Raw genomic sequence first — 17433 nt, forward strand, 5'->3', positions numbered from 1 at the left:
CTTCCTTTCCTATCCAAGATACTTGAATGTGCTGTTCACCACCGTTGCCTTGACTTTCTTTCATCTCAAGCTATTCTTGATCCACTTCAATCTGGCTTTTGCCCCCTTCATTCAACTGAAACAGCGCTTGCTAAAGTCTCCAATGATCTGTTCCTGGCCAGATCCAAAGGTCTCTATTCTATCCTCCTCCTTCTCAATCTATCTGCTGCTTTTGACACTGTTGATCACAGTCTACTCCTTGATACGCTGTCCTCACTTGGATTTCAGGGCTCTGTTCTTTCCTGGTTTTCTTCCTTTCTCTCTCAGCGTACCTTTAGTGTATACTCTAGTGGATCCTCCTCTACTTCTATCCCACTGTCAGTTGGTGTACTTCAGGGATCTGTCCTGGGACCTGTTCTTTTCTCCATCTATACTTCTTCCCTTGGTACTCTGATCTCATCCCATGGTTTTCAGTATCATCTTTACACTGATGACTCCCAGAGCTACCTCTCCACACCAGAAATCTGAGCTGAAATCCAGGCCAAAGTATCAGCCTGCCTGTATGACATTGCTGCCTGGATGTCTCAGCGCCATCTGAAACTAAACATGACCAAGACTGAGCTTCTCATCTTTCCCCCTAAACCAACCTCTCCTCCTCCCTCATTCTCTATTTCTGTGGATAACACTCTTATCCTTCCTGTCTCATCAGCTTGTAATCTTGGGGTCATCTTCGACTCCTCCCTCTCCATCGCTGCACATATTCAGCAGACTGCTAAAACCTGTTATTTCTTTCTCTATAATATCACCAAAATTCGCCCTTTCCTTTCTGAGCACACTACCAGAACCCTCATCCACACTCTTATTACCTCTCGCTTAGACTATTGCAACTTGCTTCTCACAGGTCTCCCACTTAGCCATCTCTCTCCTCTTCATTCTGTTCAAAATTCTGCTGCACGACTAATCTTCCACCAGTGTCGTTATGCTCATATTAGCCCTCTCCTCAAGTCACTTCACTGGCTTCCTATCCGTTTTTGCATACAGTTCAAACTCCTCTTATTGACCTATAAGTGCATTCACTCTGCAGCTCCTCAGTACCTCTCCACTCTCATCTCTCCCTACATTCCTCCCTGGGAATTCTGTTCACTGGGTAAATCTCTCATCTGCGCCCTTCTCCTCCACCGCTAACTCCAGACTCCGTTCCTTTTATCTTGCTGCACCATATGCCTGGAATAGACTTCCTGAGCCGGTACGTCAAGCTCCATCTCTGGTCATCTTCAAAAGCCCACCTTTTTGATGCTGCTTTTAACTCCTAACCCTTATTCACTTGTTCAGAACCCTTATTTTATCATCCTCACTTTAATATTCCCTTATCTCTTGTTTGTCCTGTTTGTCTATCCTAATTAGATTGAAATAATGGGTGATTTCAATTACCCCGATATTGACTGGGTAAATGTAACATCGGGACACGCTAGGGAGGTAAAACTCCTTGATGAAATCAAGGACAGCTTTATGGAGCAGCTGGTACAGGAACTGACGAGAGAAGGAAAAATTCTAGGCCTAGTCCTTAGTGGAGCGCATGATCTGGTGCGGGAGGTAACGGTGCTGGGGCCGTTTGATAACAGTGATCATAATATGATTGGATTTGTTATTATCTTTGAAGTAAGTATACATAGGAAATCAAATATGTTAGCGTTTAACTTTAAAAAAGGAGACTATGATAAAATGAGAAGAACGGTGAAAAGAAAACTTAGAGGAGCGACTGTGAGGGTCAAAAATTTACCCTGGATGCTGTTCAAAAACACCATCCTGGAAGCCCAGGCCAAATATATTCCGCATATTAAAAAAGGAGGACGGAAGACCAAACGACAGCCGGTGTGGTTAAATAGTGAGGTGAAGGAAGCTATTAGAGCTAAAAGAAAATCCTTCAGAAAATGGAAGACGGAACCGACTGAAAATAATAAGAAACGGCATAAGGAATGTCAATTCAAATGCAAAGCGCTGATAAGGAAAGCTAAGAGGGACTTCGAAAAAAAGATTGCGTTGGAGGCAAAAACACATAGTAAAATTTTTTTTAGGTATGTTAAAAGCAGGAAGCCGGCAAAAGAATCAGTTGGACCACTAGATGACCGAGGAGTAAAAGGGGCGGTCAGGGAAGACAAAGCCATAGCAGAGAGATTAAATGAACTCTTTGCTTCGGTCTTCACCGAGGAAGCTTTGGGTGGGATACCGGTGCCGGAAATGGTATTCGAAGCTGACGAGTCAGAGAAACTTAATGAATTCTCTGTAAACCTGGAGGATGTAATGGGGCAGTTCTACAAACTGAAGAGTAGCAAATCTCCTGGACCGGATGGTATTCATCCTAGAGTACTGATAGAATTGAAAAATGAGCTTGCGGAGCTATTGTTAGAAATATGTAATTTATCCTTAAAATCGAGCGTGGTACCAGAAGATTGGAGGGTGGCCAATGTAATGCCGATTTTTAAAAAAGGTTCCAGATGAGATCAGGGAAATTATAGATCGGTGAGTCTGACGTTGGTGGTGGGCAAAATGGTAGAGACTATTATTAAGAACAAAATTACAGAGCATATTCAAAAGCATGGATTAATGAGACAAAGTCAACATGGATTTAGTGAAGGGAAATCTTGCCTCACCAATCTATTACATTTCTTTGAAGGGGTGAACAAACATGTGAATAAAGGGGAGAGTGGAGGAGTGGCCTAGTGGTTAGGGTGGTGGAATTTGGTCCTGGGGAACTGAGTTTGATTCCCACTTCAGGCACAGGCAGCTCCTTATGACTCTGGGCAAGTCACTTAACCCTCCATTGCCCCATGCAAGCCACATTGAGCTTGCCATGAGTGGGAAAGTGCAGGGTACAAATGTAACAAAAAAAATATTGTGTATCTGGATTTTCAGAAGGTGTTTGACAAAGTACCTCATGAAAGACTCCAGAGGAAATTGGAGAGTCATGGGATAGGAGGTAGTGTTCTATTGTGGATTAAAAACTGGTTAAAAGATAGAAAACAGAGAGAAGGGTAAAATAGTTAGTATTCTCAATGGAGAAGGGTAGTTAGTGTGGTTCCCCAGGGCTCTATGCTGGGACTGCTGCTTTTTAACAGATTTATAAATGACCTAGAGATGGGAGTAACTGGTGAGGTAATTAAATTTGCTGAGGACACAAAGTTATTCAAAGTTGTTAAATCGCGACAGGATTGTGAAAAATTACAAGAGGGCCTTACGAGACTGGGAGACTGGACGTCTAAATGGCAGATGACGTTTAATGTGAGCAAGTGCAAAGTGATGCATGTGGGAAAGAGGAATCCGACTTATAGCTGTGTCATGCGAGGTTTCTCGTTAGGAGTTACAGACCAAGAAAGGGATCTAGGTGTCGTTGTTGATGATACGTTGAAACCTTCTGCTCAGTGTGCTGCTGTGGCTAAGAAAGCAAATAGAATGTTAGGCATTATTAGGAAAGGAATGGAAAACTAAAATGAGGATGTTATAATGCCTTTGTATCGCTCCATGGTGCAACCGCACCTCGAATACTGTGTTCAATTCTGGTCGCCGCATCTCAAAAAAGATATAGTGGAATTAGAAAAGGTGCAGAGAAGGGCGACGAAAATGATAAAGGGGACGGGACGACTTCCCTATGAGGAAAGACTAAAGGGCTAGGGCTCTTCAGCTTGGAGAAAAGGCGGCTGAGGGGAGATATGATAGAGGTCTATAAAATAATGAATGGAGTTGAATGGGTAGATGTGAAGCGTCTGTTCACGCTTTCCAAAAATACTAGAACTAGGGGGCATGCAATGAAGCTACAATGTAGTAAATTTAAAACGAATCGGACAAAATGTTTCTTCACTCAATGTGTAATTAAACTCTGGAATTCGTTGCCAGAGAATGTGGTAAAGGCGGTTAGATTAGCAGAGTTTAAAAAAGGTTTGGACGACTTTCTAAAGGAAAAGTCCATAGACCGTTATTATCCACTATTTCTGGGATAAGCAGTATAAAATGTTTCGTACATTTTTGGGATCTTGCCTGGTGTTTGTGACCTGGATAGGCCACTGTTGGAAACAGGATGCTGGGCTCGATGGACCTTTGGTCCTTCCCAGTGTGGCAATACTTATGAACTTATGTAAGCTCTGTTGAGCAGTGACTGTCTCTTCATGTTCAAGTGTACAGCGCTGCGTATGTCTAGTGGCGCTATTGAAATGATAAGTAGTAGTAGTAGTAGTTGGAACATAAGGACAGAGCCGGGGGGACTTCTGTGGTCTATGTCCCAGAAACACCAAAGAAAACCATGACCAAGTATATAATATCACGTTCATTTTTGATTGAATCTTGAATTGATAATAAGTGTGACAGTTGGGCACACTAGATGGACCATTCAGGTCTTTATCTGCCGTCACTTACTATATTTCTATGTTTGGAACAGTGTGGGGAAATTAATCATTAAGCATCAGTGGCGTAATGTGGATGTTGCTGGCCCAATTAAATGACAGTGCCCCAAATAAGCAAAACTTTTTCTGGTTGTAATCTTGATTTTTTTTTTTTTTTTTGTTCTCCAGGGTTTGGACCAAATAAACGGATACCCTGATTAACTGGTGCCCCATTTAACTGGAATCCACTGTATTTACACCCCAGTACTGTCTGTATACCTTTGTAAAATCCACTGATAGTGGAGTTATATCTGTACTAGCCACTGGTAAATGTATAATTTTATTTAGAAATTGGCCGTGTTTCTTAGGCCATACTGCTTCCATTACACAAAGACACTCCCTGAAGACTAATTTTGGGGACAAAAGTCACTCAGGGGCAGTTTAAACATTGGAAGAAGGTTGGGTGGTTTCCTTGTGATTATCTGTTTATTGAACTTGCTGGTTACCAATGGATTTTTTTCACAGCCTAATTACTGCAGAGTGAGTGTGGCATGAAAAGCACAGGACATGCTTGTTGTTTTCATTCTCTGTCTCCCTTCCTTTCTTCTTCCATTTACCTTTTTACACTGCTTTTCTCTTCTTTTCTTTCATCATCAATAACTTTCACTCACTGTTTATTTCCCTCTTCCTGCAGATTGCTCCTTTTCCCTCTTGCTATTTCAGACCCTTGGTTATTTCTCTAGCTTTATTTCTTTTTCTTTCATCCTTCCTTTCCTAATTGCTGTCATGTTTCTCTTTCCCTCTGCAGGAGGAATCAGTGTGGTTAATCATCTCTTAGAGCCGGTGGAACCTGCAGCTATTGTCAACATGGAGCAAGGTGTGATTTCAGTGCCATCATCTGGAAGAGAGTCGGAGATACTTCCACAGGCAGAGGTGCCACCTGCTTCTGAGTTGCCACCATCTTATGATGAGCTATCAGCGTCTCAGCCACACCCACAAGACATGAACAGTGTTGCAACCATCACCCCGGGAACAGTGGCCTAAAGCGTGGTGTGTTCCTCTTTCACAGGCAACCAGAGAACACTTAAAATAGGGGCACACATTCAGAATATGCTGAATTGTAAAATCAGAGCATATAGCGGCCTTACTCTGGTTCTAGCCACTGCTTTTCCCCTCTGTTTCATTACCTTGAGATCACCATATATGAGCACACTAAGGTGTTTTCTGCTTCTTGGTGTGCTTCAGTGCCTCGGTGCTCATCACATACCAGGCCTTTGGATTTCCATACACCACATGTATGATTCTGCACTCTGTTTTTCTGAAACTCAACCACTCTCTAAAATTTCATAGATGACTCCTCATTTTGTGGCCTCAGTGGCATTCAGTGATGCTCCTCAAGGACACTCCTATTGAATATATAATGAGCTAGTTTCCATGCATACCTCCCCCACTGTATGGAAATCTATCTCATTAATAGTCAGTAGGTGTATCCAGAAATACTTGATTAGTTTGAGCCGGAAGTGAACAACACCGACCTATTGAATGGTGTCCACGATACTGCAAATCTTAGTGTCATTGGCAGAAAGTCTAACTTTTTTGACTAACCCTTTTATTTTATTTATTTATTTGTTGCATTTGTATCCCACATTTTTCCACCTCTTTGCAAGTACATAAGTACATACATAAGTAATGCCATACTGGGAAAAGACCAAGGGTCCATCGAGCCCAGCATCCTGTCCACGACAGCGGCCAATCCAGGCCAAGGGCACCTGGCAAGCTTCCCAAACGTACAAACATTCTATACAAGTTATTCCTGGAATTGTGGATTTTTCCCAAGTGCATTTAGTAGCGGTTTATGGACTTGTCCTTTAGGAAACCGTCCAATCCCTTTTTAAACTCTGCTAAGCTAACCGCCTTCACCACTTTCTCCGGCAATGAATTCCAGAGTTTAATTATACGTTGGATGAAGAAAAATTTTCTCCAGTTTGTTTTAAATTTGCTACACTTTAGTTTCATCGCATGCCCCCTAGTCCTAGTATTTTCGGAAAGCGTGAACAGACGCTTCACATCCACCTGTTCCACTTCACTCATTATTTTATATACCTCTATCATGTCTCCCCTCAGCCGTCTCTTCTCCAAGCTGAATAGCCCTAGACTCCTTAATCTTTCTTCATAGGGAAGTCGTCCCATCCCCGCTATCATTTTAGTCACCCTTCGCTGCACCTTTTCCAATTCTACTATATCTTTCTTGAGATGCGGCGACCAGAATTGAACACAATACTCAAGGTGCGGTCGCACCATGGAGCGATACAACGGCATTATAACATCCTCACACCTGTTTTCCATACCGTTCCTAATAATACCCAACATTCTATTCGCTTTCCTAGCCACAGCAGCACACTGAGCAGCAGGTTTCAGTGTATTATCGACGACGACACCCAGATCCCTTTCTTGGTCCGTAACTCCTAACGTGGAACCTTGCAAGATATAGCTATAATTTGGGTTCTTTTTTCCCACATGCATCACCTTGCACTTGCTCACATTAAACGTCATCTGCCATTTAGCCGCCCAGTCTCCCAGTCTCGTAAGGTCCTCTTGTAATTTTTCACAATCCTGTCGTGATTTAACAACTTTGAATAACTTTGTGTCATCAGCAAATTTAATTACCTCGCTAGTTACTCCCATCTCTAAATCATTTATAAATATATTAAAAAGCAGCGGTCCTAGCACAGACCCCTGAGGAACCCCACTAACTACCCTTCTCCATTGTGAATACTGACCATTTAACCCCACTCTCTGTTTCCTATCCTTCAACCAGTTTTTAATCCACAATAGGACATTTCCTCCTATCCCATGACCCTCCAATTTCCTCTGGAGCCTTTCATGAGGTACCTTGTCAAACGCCTTTTGAAAATCCAGATACACAATATCAACCGGTTCTCCTTTGTCCACATGTTTGTTTACTCCTTCAAAGAATTGAAGTAAATTGGTCAGGCAAGATTTCCCCACACAAAAGCCATGCTGACTCGGTCTCAGTAATCCATGTCCTCGGATGTGCTCTGTAATTTTGTTTTTAATAATAGCCTCTACCATTTTCCCCGGCACTGACGTCAGACTCACCGGTCTATAATTTCCCGGATCTCCCCTGGAGCCTTTTTAAAAAATCGGCGTTACATTGGCCACCCTCCAATTCTTCCGGTACCACGCTCGATTTCAAGGATAAGTTGCATATCACTAGCAGTAGCTCCGCAAGCTCATTTTTCAGTTCTATCAGTACTCTAGGATGAATACCATCCGGTCCAGGAGATTTGCTACTCTTCAGTTTGCTGAACTGCCCCATTACGTCCTCCAGGTTTACCGTGAAGTCAGTAAGTTTCTCCGACTCGTCCGCTTGAAATACCGTTTCCGACACCAGTATCCCACCCAAATCTTCCTCGGTGAAGACCGAAGCAAAGAATTCATTCAGTCTCTCCGCTACGTCTTTGTCTTCCTTGATCGTCCCTTTTACCCCTCGGTCATCCAGCAGCCCAACCGATTCTTTTGCCGGCTTACAATACATTATGAATGGTGGCAATGTATAACAAAATAGACATTTAGTATAGAGAAGGATCTTGGGTACATTATAAAGAAAAAAAAACATGATAGTAGTATAGCAAGCAGATATTATAAGATAATTCTGGGTGCATGTGGAGGAGTTCAGATTTATTGATCTTTGTGGTATGCCTTGTTAAAGAGATGGGTCTTCAGTAGTTTGCGGAAGTTAGTTAGTTCATAAATTGTTTTTAAGTTCCATGGTAGCGCGTTCCAGAATTGTGTGCTCAGGTATGAAAAGGTTGACGCATGCGTTAGTTTGTATTTTAGACCTTTACAGTTGGGGAAGTGAAGATTAAGGAATGTGCGGGATGATCTTTTAGCATTCCTGGGTGGTACGTCTATCAGGTCCGACAGTGTTACTTATCAGATTATTGAAAGAATCATTCTCAGGACTGAACTGTGACATAATGCTTCTGTGTGCAGCCCTCAGGACACTTTCAGGAGATTCACAATAAATATGCTTTGTTTGATTTTGCGCACAGTACACACAATATATGCAAACCTATTTCATGCAAATTCATTGCGGATTTCCTGAAAACCAGACTGGTTAGGAGTGTCCTGAGCACCAGGTTGAGAATTACCACTCTGAGACTTTCCACTAATAACATCTCTTTCATTGGAGAGAGCTCCATTTGATACCCTATTACTAAGCTGCGTAGGCGCCTACGCACATACAACGTGCGTTAATTTGGAACTACCGCCTGGCTACCGCATGGCCTGGGTGGTAATTCCATTTTTTACGTGCATCCGCTACGTGCGCCCAAAATTATTTTTTATTTTCTAATGCACGGGGCTAACCGGGTGGTAATTAGCAGTGTATGCGAGCTGACGTTTACCGCCCAGTTAATGTGTGAGACCTTACCGCTAAGTCAATGGGTGGCGGTAAAGTCTCTGACCCAAAACGGATACGCGCCAATTTTTATTTTGCCGCACGTCCATTTTCGGCCCCCCCCCCTCAAAAAACCTTTTTTACAGGTACGCTGAAAAATGGATCTGCATGCATCCAAAAGACGTGCCTACACTAGCGCAGGCCATTTTTCAGTGCACCTTAGTAAAAGGGCCCCTTAGCCAGTTCTGAACCCAGTCTAAAACCTTGGGGCCCAGCCTTAGTTAATTCACGAGCCTCCTATGCAGAACATTAGTACTGGAGAGAAGCAGAAATTAGCTCTGCCCATAGCCCAATTTCAAAGAATAGTCAGCACATTAAATCACTTTCTCTTCACAAGCTTATGTGTACAATAAACAGCTGTGCTACTTTGCAGTATAGATTCATAACTGGCTTCATGTCTACAGCACTGATATAATTTTCAGTTCTCCACTGTTCTCAGGGTCTTAGGATAGAAGCAGGTTATAGAAAAGTTACAGCCTCTCATTCAAGCAGCCACGGGAGAGGGGGATGCTTTGGGCTCTGGGTCCCCCTAATTTGGGCTCGGGCACCCTCCAACCTATCAAAGTCCCACCAGCCAAAGAAATACAGTGCCCGAGCTGCTCCCCTCCTCCTTGCACTGCTTCTAAGTCCACAATGTGCTCCCTGCGGCTCATGCAAGGACTTCTCGCACATGCTGCAAGGACTGCACTTTCTCTTCCCTCTGCTAGTTGCATTGGCAGATGAAACATCTCACCAATGGTAGTCCTTCTGTTTAGTTTCTCCTGTCTGATTAATACAATGTAAACTTTTCTTTACTCTGCTCCTCAACTGCAGCAACCTCAGAGGTTTCCCTAGGGTGCTGACTTGGGGGGAGGAAACTGCTGTTTTAGTAACATAAGAAGCACATTTAAGAGGCTTGAGGAGGCTAAAAAATAATTTGATTGAAGCACCCACTTCTAACCAAAAGGTACATCAACTGGTGTGAGAATGGAAGCCAAATTTTACTGTTGCAGGGTCCAGGGACTGGAAATGCATTTTTAGTTATGTGGTAATGTGGACAAGGGTGGGCCCAGAGACCAGGTAAGACAGAGCCACACAGCAATCGCAGGTGAAAGAAAATACTGTTTATTATAAGAATCAGGTAGGGGTCCTGTGCCATTCACAAATAGGGCAGAGGAAATAAACACAAAAATGCTCTTTAAATGAAACAAGGTTCTCTAGTGGCCTGCTCATGCAGGGTCTTGGCATACATTGCTGTTTCTCAGCATGGTAGTACACTTTACTTGTCTCTCGCCTGGTTCTCCAGAGTTACCAATATAGTCTCTAGCAGTTACTTGGGTCAAAATCCAAAGTTGCAAGATTCCAAATTTGGCCTACCTGACTGTAGCAGTTGCAGTTCAAACATAGATGGTAGAGGCAAATACAGTTGAGCATTGTTGCTTCCCTCTGGGACTTCTTAACCTAGCTGTGCTCTGGGCTTTTATCTTACTGGACCATACCCTCCAGGCTCCACTCCTCCTGTATCACTTTCCCTTTGGACAGAACTATGGATTTTAGGGTGGTACTGACCAGGGGCGTATCTGGAATCCGGCGGTAGGGGGGGCCAGAGCCAGAGAGGGGGGGCACATTTTTGCCTCCCCCCCCCCCCCGCCGCCGCCGCCGCCTCTCTCCACCCCCTCCCCGCCGTCAACCCTCCCCCGCTGCTTACTTTTGCTGGCGGGGTCCGACCCGCAATCTCCATATTTCGGCTTCCTCCGTGGCCATGTGCTTCCAGGAAGTAACGCTGCAGCGCTGATTCGTTGAATCTAGTTCGGCGTCTGACGTGCTGGGACGTCAGACGCCGAACTGGATTCAACGAATCAGCGCTGCAGCGTTACTTCCTGGAAGCACATGGCCACGGAGGAAGCCGAAATATGGAGATTGCGGGTCGGACCCCGCCAGCAAAAGTAAGCAGCGGGGGAGGGTTGACGGCGGGGAGGGGGGCCAGGGCGAAATCTGCGGGGGCCCAGGCCCCTGTGGCCCCACGCAGATACGCCCCTGGTACTGACATTGTGAGGGTGTATCCTTAAGGGGAACTGACAGTGTCCTATAGACTCTCTCACAAGCTAGTATGGTGTAGATGGAAACACTGGCAGGATAGTTAGAAAAGAAAGGTGGGAGTGTATTCTGAGCATATGCACCAGCTAGAGCCCACCCAACTCCAGCTCAAGGGAGAGAATGAGATACAACCAGCCTGAAGAAGAAATAAAGATATAGAATGTAGAACTGATGTGATGTTGTGAAGCACTTCTCCACTTTGCATACTTGTAGTAAGTTTTGTTATATTGTTTCTGTTTTTCTTTATTTTATTGTGTATTGTATGAAAATTTAATAAAAAAAATTGAAATATAGAATGCAGAACTGAAGGGCAGAAGACCCTGTACCAGCATTCAGTAACAATCTACTGCAAATACCAGGGAGCAGTAAGATGGTAGGAGCAAACCCTGCACTAACACTCAGCAGCACCTTCCTGCAGATACTGGGGAGCACCAGCATTCAGTAACACCCTCTTGAACATATTGGGCACAGTAATATGGCAGGAGCAGACCCTGCACCAGCACTCAGTATCTCTCTCCTGCATAGGGTTACCTACAGATATCGGGGAGCACCAGCACTCAGTAACACTCTCCTGCACATACTGGAGAGCAACAGTACACAGTAACACCCTCCTGCAGATACTGGAGAGAAGCAGTACTCAGGAACATCCTCCTGCCGATACTAACGAGCACCAGCACTCAGTAACACCCTCCTGCGGATAATGGGGAGCAGTAAGATGGTAGGAGCAGACCATGCACCAGCACTCAGTGTGTCCCTCCTGCATAGGGTTACCATATTTTCAGAGACAAAAAAGAGGACACAACAAAATAAAATGCCGCCCCACCCTCTCTTTGCCCCACTCTGCTGCACAGTCACATTGATCCTCAAGAAAGCCAGATTCTATAAGCAGTGAAAGTACCCCCTTCACCCCTACCCCCTCTCCTGCTCATTTCTTTTCTTACCGGCTGCAGCTGCCTACCTGACTCGATATCTCCCTAAGGCTCCATCCCCAGCGGTTCCGGCTCTGTCAGAAGGGAACCTCCCCCCTGTGACACACTTCCTGCCTGCTGCCTTTCCCGCATCAGAGCTTGGCTGTGACTGTGAGCCTGAGTGTTGCAGCACACGGCGGCTCTTTTCAATCAGTGGCCGACACCGACCAAGCCAAGGAGAGAGGCAGTGGATCAAGTAAGCAAGCGGGTAAGGACTATTTGGGTCTCTTAGTGCTAAATTGCTTTGTTGAACAGAAGACTGGTGAGGGGATAGGGTGATGATGCTGGATGATGAAGGGAGGAGAGAGAGATGGGGAGACATGGGCAATGTTGGATGGTGGTGGGGGGCAAGACAGTAGGGCAGTTTTGGATTAGGGCAGAGAGAGAGAGGTTTTATAAGTCAAAATAAAAATAAATATTTTGTTTCATGCAGATCTATTTTGTTTAAACATAGCTACATGGGCTATAAGCCCTTAATGCAGTCCATTGGTTTTCTTAAATTTTGTTCTTGTGATGACTTATACTTTGCCAAAGTTGAAAACTCTTATCTCTATCTGGTCATTAATAAAAGGAGCTTATTGTGAACACTATCCACCCTAACAGGTAGTTTTGTGGCTGTATATGAGGAATTGTGATATTATGATCTCTTGTTTCATATTGTTGACAGTCTGTGTTTGCTGCATGGGTGGTATATTGGGGTATTAGGGTCTGCCCAGTGTAATATTTACAGTGATGCCTTTTCACGCATAATGTTACTTCACTAATGCAACCATTTCATTTTGGGGTTTTCTGTGGATGGAAATAGAGTTTTTAATAATTGATAACATTTTTGAATAGTATACATTGGTTAATATATGCATTGAACAACCACTTTATTCTTTGACATATGATGCACATCTAATATCTAAATTTAATAAAAGGTATTAATTGTGACTATTTTACTTTTACTTATTTTTTTTCTGTGTGTTGCAGGATAATTATGAATATAAGCCTCACCCCTGGTACCACCCCTAACCCCACCCCCTTTAGCCTCCCCAAACAGTTGGGCCACCGACTGCCTATGATCCTATCCTGCAGTGCTGGTAACCAAAGAGGGGCCTATTCTGCACTGTTGGCCACTGAAGAGGGAAGTGGAGAAACAGAATACTAACTGAGGACACTAAATAAAAGGAGAATATTCATTTGGGACAATAGAAGAGTAGTAGAATAATATTGGATGCATTAGAAGAAGAGTAAGCAAAGAATATTGCTTGAGAGCAGTTAAAGAATAGCAGGTAAATATTGGTTGGGGCCAGTAGAAGAGCAGAAGGTGAACATGCCAATATTGGCAGGTTAAGATTAGAAGGTGACTATTGGTTAGGTGTCTATTGGTATGGAAGAATGTTAGTTAATAACAGTACAACAGTTATGAGATAATATTGGTTGCGACAAGTGGAACAGTAAGAAAAAAATATCATTGGAGAGCAGGGTGTCTGGAAAATATTGGTTGGTGTCAGTAGAAAAATTAAGAAAAGTTGATGCAAGAAGGGCAGCAGGAGAATATTAGTTGAGTCAGTGGAAAAGTTATGGGAGAATATTGGTTTGATGCATTGAAGAGTAGCAGGAGAGTATTGGATGAGGGCATTTGAAGAGCAGTAGAAGAGTATTCACTAGGATGAATGCAAGAGTAAAAGCTGATCACGCACTAATCATTTAGCGCATGGCAATGTAGCTACCCTAACTCTCTGCCGCCTCAACCGATCTCACCTTGAAAAAATACATTTTATGTATTACCATGTAGGTAGCATGCACAATCGAAATTACCGTGGGATGCAGGATTTGTAGTCTGGGGCAACCTAGCCTTGTGCTCTCTCAATGAAATTCTAGACCCTTAGGCCCCTCCTTCTGAGATTTATTTATTTTATTTATTTATTGCATTTGTATCCCACATTTTCCCACCTATTTACGGGTTCAGTGTGGCTTACAATACATTGTGAGTCATGGAATTACATTGGTTACAATATGGTTATGGGTTATATTGAGAAGAGTTATGGGAAGACAGTCGAAGTCATACATGTTTTGGGAAAACAAGTCAAAGTCAAACATAGTTTGGGAATGGAACAGTAGAATGTAACAATGGGGAAGTGATCGGCGATAGAACAATGGCGAGAGAACATTAGGGTATAACAGTTCCATCTGTGGGTAGGGTTTTAAGTGTGGTGAGATTAAGGGGAAGAGAGATCAGAAGAGAGTGTATTGCCCTATCTCTGTTAGTGCGTAAGGACTTCATATGTTTTGATTCTTGCCATAGCTTTTCTCGAAGAGGTGAGTTTTCAATAGTTTGCGGAAGTGGGTTAATTCATAAATCATTTTCAGGTTGCGTGGTAGTGTATTCCAGAATTTCGTGCTTGTGTAAGAGAAGGTTGAGGCATGCAGTGCTTTGTATTTTATGCCTTTGCACTTAGGGTAGTGGAGATTGAGGAAAGTTCGGGATCTGGTAATTAACTCAAAATTATGACCATGTCAATTATACCACTCTACCAAAATCCTGTAAAAACACATAAAAGTGTAAAAGTATGTAGGTATTTGAAAGATTGCTTTAATAGAGATGCTTTCATATCTGCTAAGGAGTAAAACTAATGCATATAGCAGTGGTTCCCAAACCTGGTCCTGGAGGCACCACAGCTAGTCAGGTTTTCAGGATACCCAAAACAAATATTCATGAGAGAGATTTGCATGCACTGACTCCACTACATGCAAATCTGTCTCATGAATATTGATTGTGGATATACTAAAATTTTGGATGGGGTGCCTCCAGGATCAGGTTTGGGAACCACTGGCCTATAGTACCATTTGAGTCAAGTATTGACAAAGGCAGAGGGTGTTAGACTGTCAAGCGGCTGAGCCATCCTAGATATCTGTACACTATATAAGGCTGTATGGCACCTGAGGACGGAATAGATGATGTATGGCAACATGGTTGTGTGTCTGTGTTACTTGTCTGTTAAATAAAAAGTTTGAAAAAAGTAAGCTTGTGTAGATTTCAGGACCAGGATTTCAGCTGTTCTTTGCTGCACCTTGAAACTGCAGCTATAAGTGACCTTCTAATAGTTAAGCCAGCCCTGTCTGGTTCTCAGCCCACTGCTCTAGTCATTAGGCTACTCCACGCCAGGAGCAGGTGAAGAGCAATGGGAGAATATTGATTGTGATCAGCAGAGAAAGGCCACCAGAGAATAGCAATAGGTTACAATAGGTGAGAAGAAGGAGAATATTGATTTGGAGAATACAAGAGTAGAAGGAGAATACAGGATGGGTTATCAGAACAGTAAAATATTGGTTGGACACAGTAGAGGGATTATGGGAAAATATTTATTGGGGAAAGTAAAAGAATATAAAGAGCAAATTTGGTTGCTAACAGAAGGGTTATGGGGCATCATTGGTTGGTGGAAGCAAAAGCATCAAACATAATATGCAAAACAAGGGGAACAGACTCCCCATACTTAAATATCAACATACAAAGCAGTTAGGATAATGATAAAACATACCAAGGAATCATAACTCAGCACTGAAAACATATTTCTGCAAATCTGGCAAACCGACTGACTCTGCTCAAGTTCTAATCGTGTACCTAGTACTGTGAGTATATTATTTTAATTTGTTGTGTATGTCACCACCATGAACAAATCATACCATTTTACTGCAAAACCACAAATGATAATGGCATAAACTTATCTGGCAAGTAATTCAACTCCCATTGTCAAAGTATTTTGGCAATGTCCTTGCCTACACAGGGGACCAAAAAAAGCTGATCATTTGAAAATCACCCAGAAGTGGACACCATGAGGTCATATTGAAATGCTTTAAAACTATTTACCTATATTCAATGGTGACTGTAGCTAGCTCCAGAGATAGTTGGCAATGTTCAGTCACTCTCTGGATAGCTAAGCAGTTTTAGCTAGGACAATCCTTTTGCTGACATAACTTTATTCTTACAGCTGTCCACAGAATGGCTGAATACTGCTGATTATCCCTAGAGCTAGCGGTGCAAAAGAGCACATCACACTAGGAAAGTTCCTTTAATAAAACATTATTCATGTGAGGTCTAAGAAAGCCCAACACTGGCCATGTTTCACTCACACAAGGGCTGCGTCAGGGGCTTTAGTAACTTCCCAAGGGAAGTATTCCGCAAACTAGTGCAATCGCTAGTACCAAGCCACCTGGATTACTGTAACTCCATTTTCGCAGGATGCAAAGAAAAAACCCATTAAGAAACTCCAGACTGCCCAAAATACCACAGCTAGACTCATATTCGGAAAGGCGAAGTAAGAGAGCGCCAAACCCCTCAGAGAAAAATTACATTGGCTTCCACTAAAAGATCGAATTACATTCAAGGTTTGCACCTTAACCCATAAAATCATCCATGGAGAAGCTCCATCATACATGTCAGACCTAATTGACTTACCTGCACAAAACATCAAAAGTTCATCACGTACCTTCTTAAACCTCCACTACTCCAATTGTAGAGGACTCAAATACAAATCACTACACGCATCTACCTTCACATACCTCTGCACAAAATCATGGAATAAACTACTGAATGCTATAAAAACAACACAGGACTTGACAACCTTCCAGAAGTTATTGAAGATGCACCTGTTCGAAGAGACTTACAATAAAAATCCTCCTTAATGACTTGACTCCATTCTATATCTAAACCAACTAATACTGATCCCTTCTAATTTGATTATGTTAATCACATTATCATTATGTTAATCACATTATATCTTACCTGTTTTATTTTGTGTTATGTAAATAATTCTACTGACCTATCTACCTAATTTCTTACACAGTAATATGTTAAATTAGACCTTACTTCTTACTCTGTTTATACCTTTTGCAACATAGTGTAAGCCACATTGAGCCTGCAAATAGGTGGGAAAATGTGGGGTACAAATGCAGCAAATAAATAAATAACAGACAAAACAGACAATTGTTAGTAATAAGTAATAAATAATCATAAAAACTTGAATTTAGTAATAGACAGAAACATAGAATCATGACAGCAGATAAAAGCCAAATGGCTCATCCAGTTTGTCCTTCCTCAGTAACCACTAACTCCTCCTTTTCCTAAGGGATCCCACATGCCTATCCTATGCTTTCTTAAATTCTGACACAGTCCTCATCTCCACGCCCTCCACCGGGAGGCCATTCCATGCATCCACCATCCTTTCCGTGAAAGAGTACTTTCTTAGATTTTTCCTAAGCCTATTTCGTCTTAACTTCATCCTATGCCCTCTCATTCCAGAATTTTCCTTCATTTGGAAAAGGCTCACCTTCCTGTACATTAACTCCTTTGAGATATTTACACATGCCTATCATATCCCCTCTCTCCCGCCTCTCTTCCAGTGTATACCTGTTGAGGTTCATAAGCCTGTCCCTATATGTTTTATGACAGAGACTGCTTACCAATTTTGCAGCTGCCCTCTGGACTGACTCCATCTTGTTTATATCTTTCTGTAGGTGCAGTTTCCAGAATTGCATGCAGTACTCTAAACGGGGCCTCACCAGAGACTTG

General features: G+C 42.8%; 1 protein-coding gene across 1 annotated transcript in view; it reads left to right on the forward strand.

Annotated features, from left to right (window-relative positions):
- LOC115476040 (lens fiber membrane intrinsic protein-like) overlaps positions 1-5699 on the forward strand; it is an 80701-nt gene extending 75002 nt beyond the window's left edge. The window contains exon 5 of the mRNA XM_030212160.1: positions 5161-5699. Coding sequence (XP_030068020.1) covers positions 5161-5396 — 236 coding nt within the window. The 3' untranslated portion in view covers positions 5397-5699. The remainder of the gene's footprint in view (positions 1-5160) is intronic.
- The last annotated feature ends 11734 nt before the right edge of the window (positions 5700-17433 follow it).

This window comes from Microcaecilia unicolor, chromosome 8, assembly GCF_901765095.1.
Source record: "Microcaecilia unicolor chromosome 8, aMicUni1.1, whole genome shotgun sequence".
Taxonomy (NCBI): Eukaryota; Metazoa; Chordata; class Amphibia; order Gymnophiona; family Siphonopidae; genus Microcaecilia; species Microcaecilia unicolor.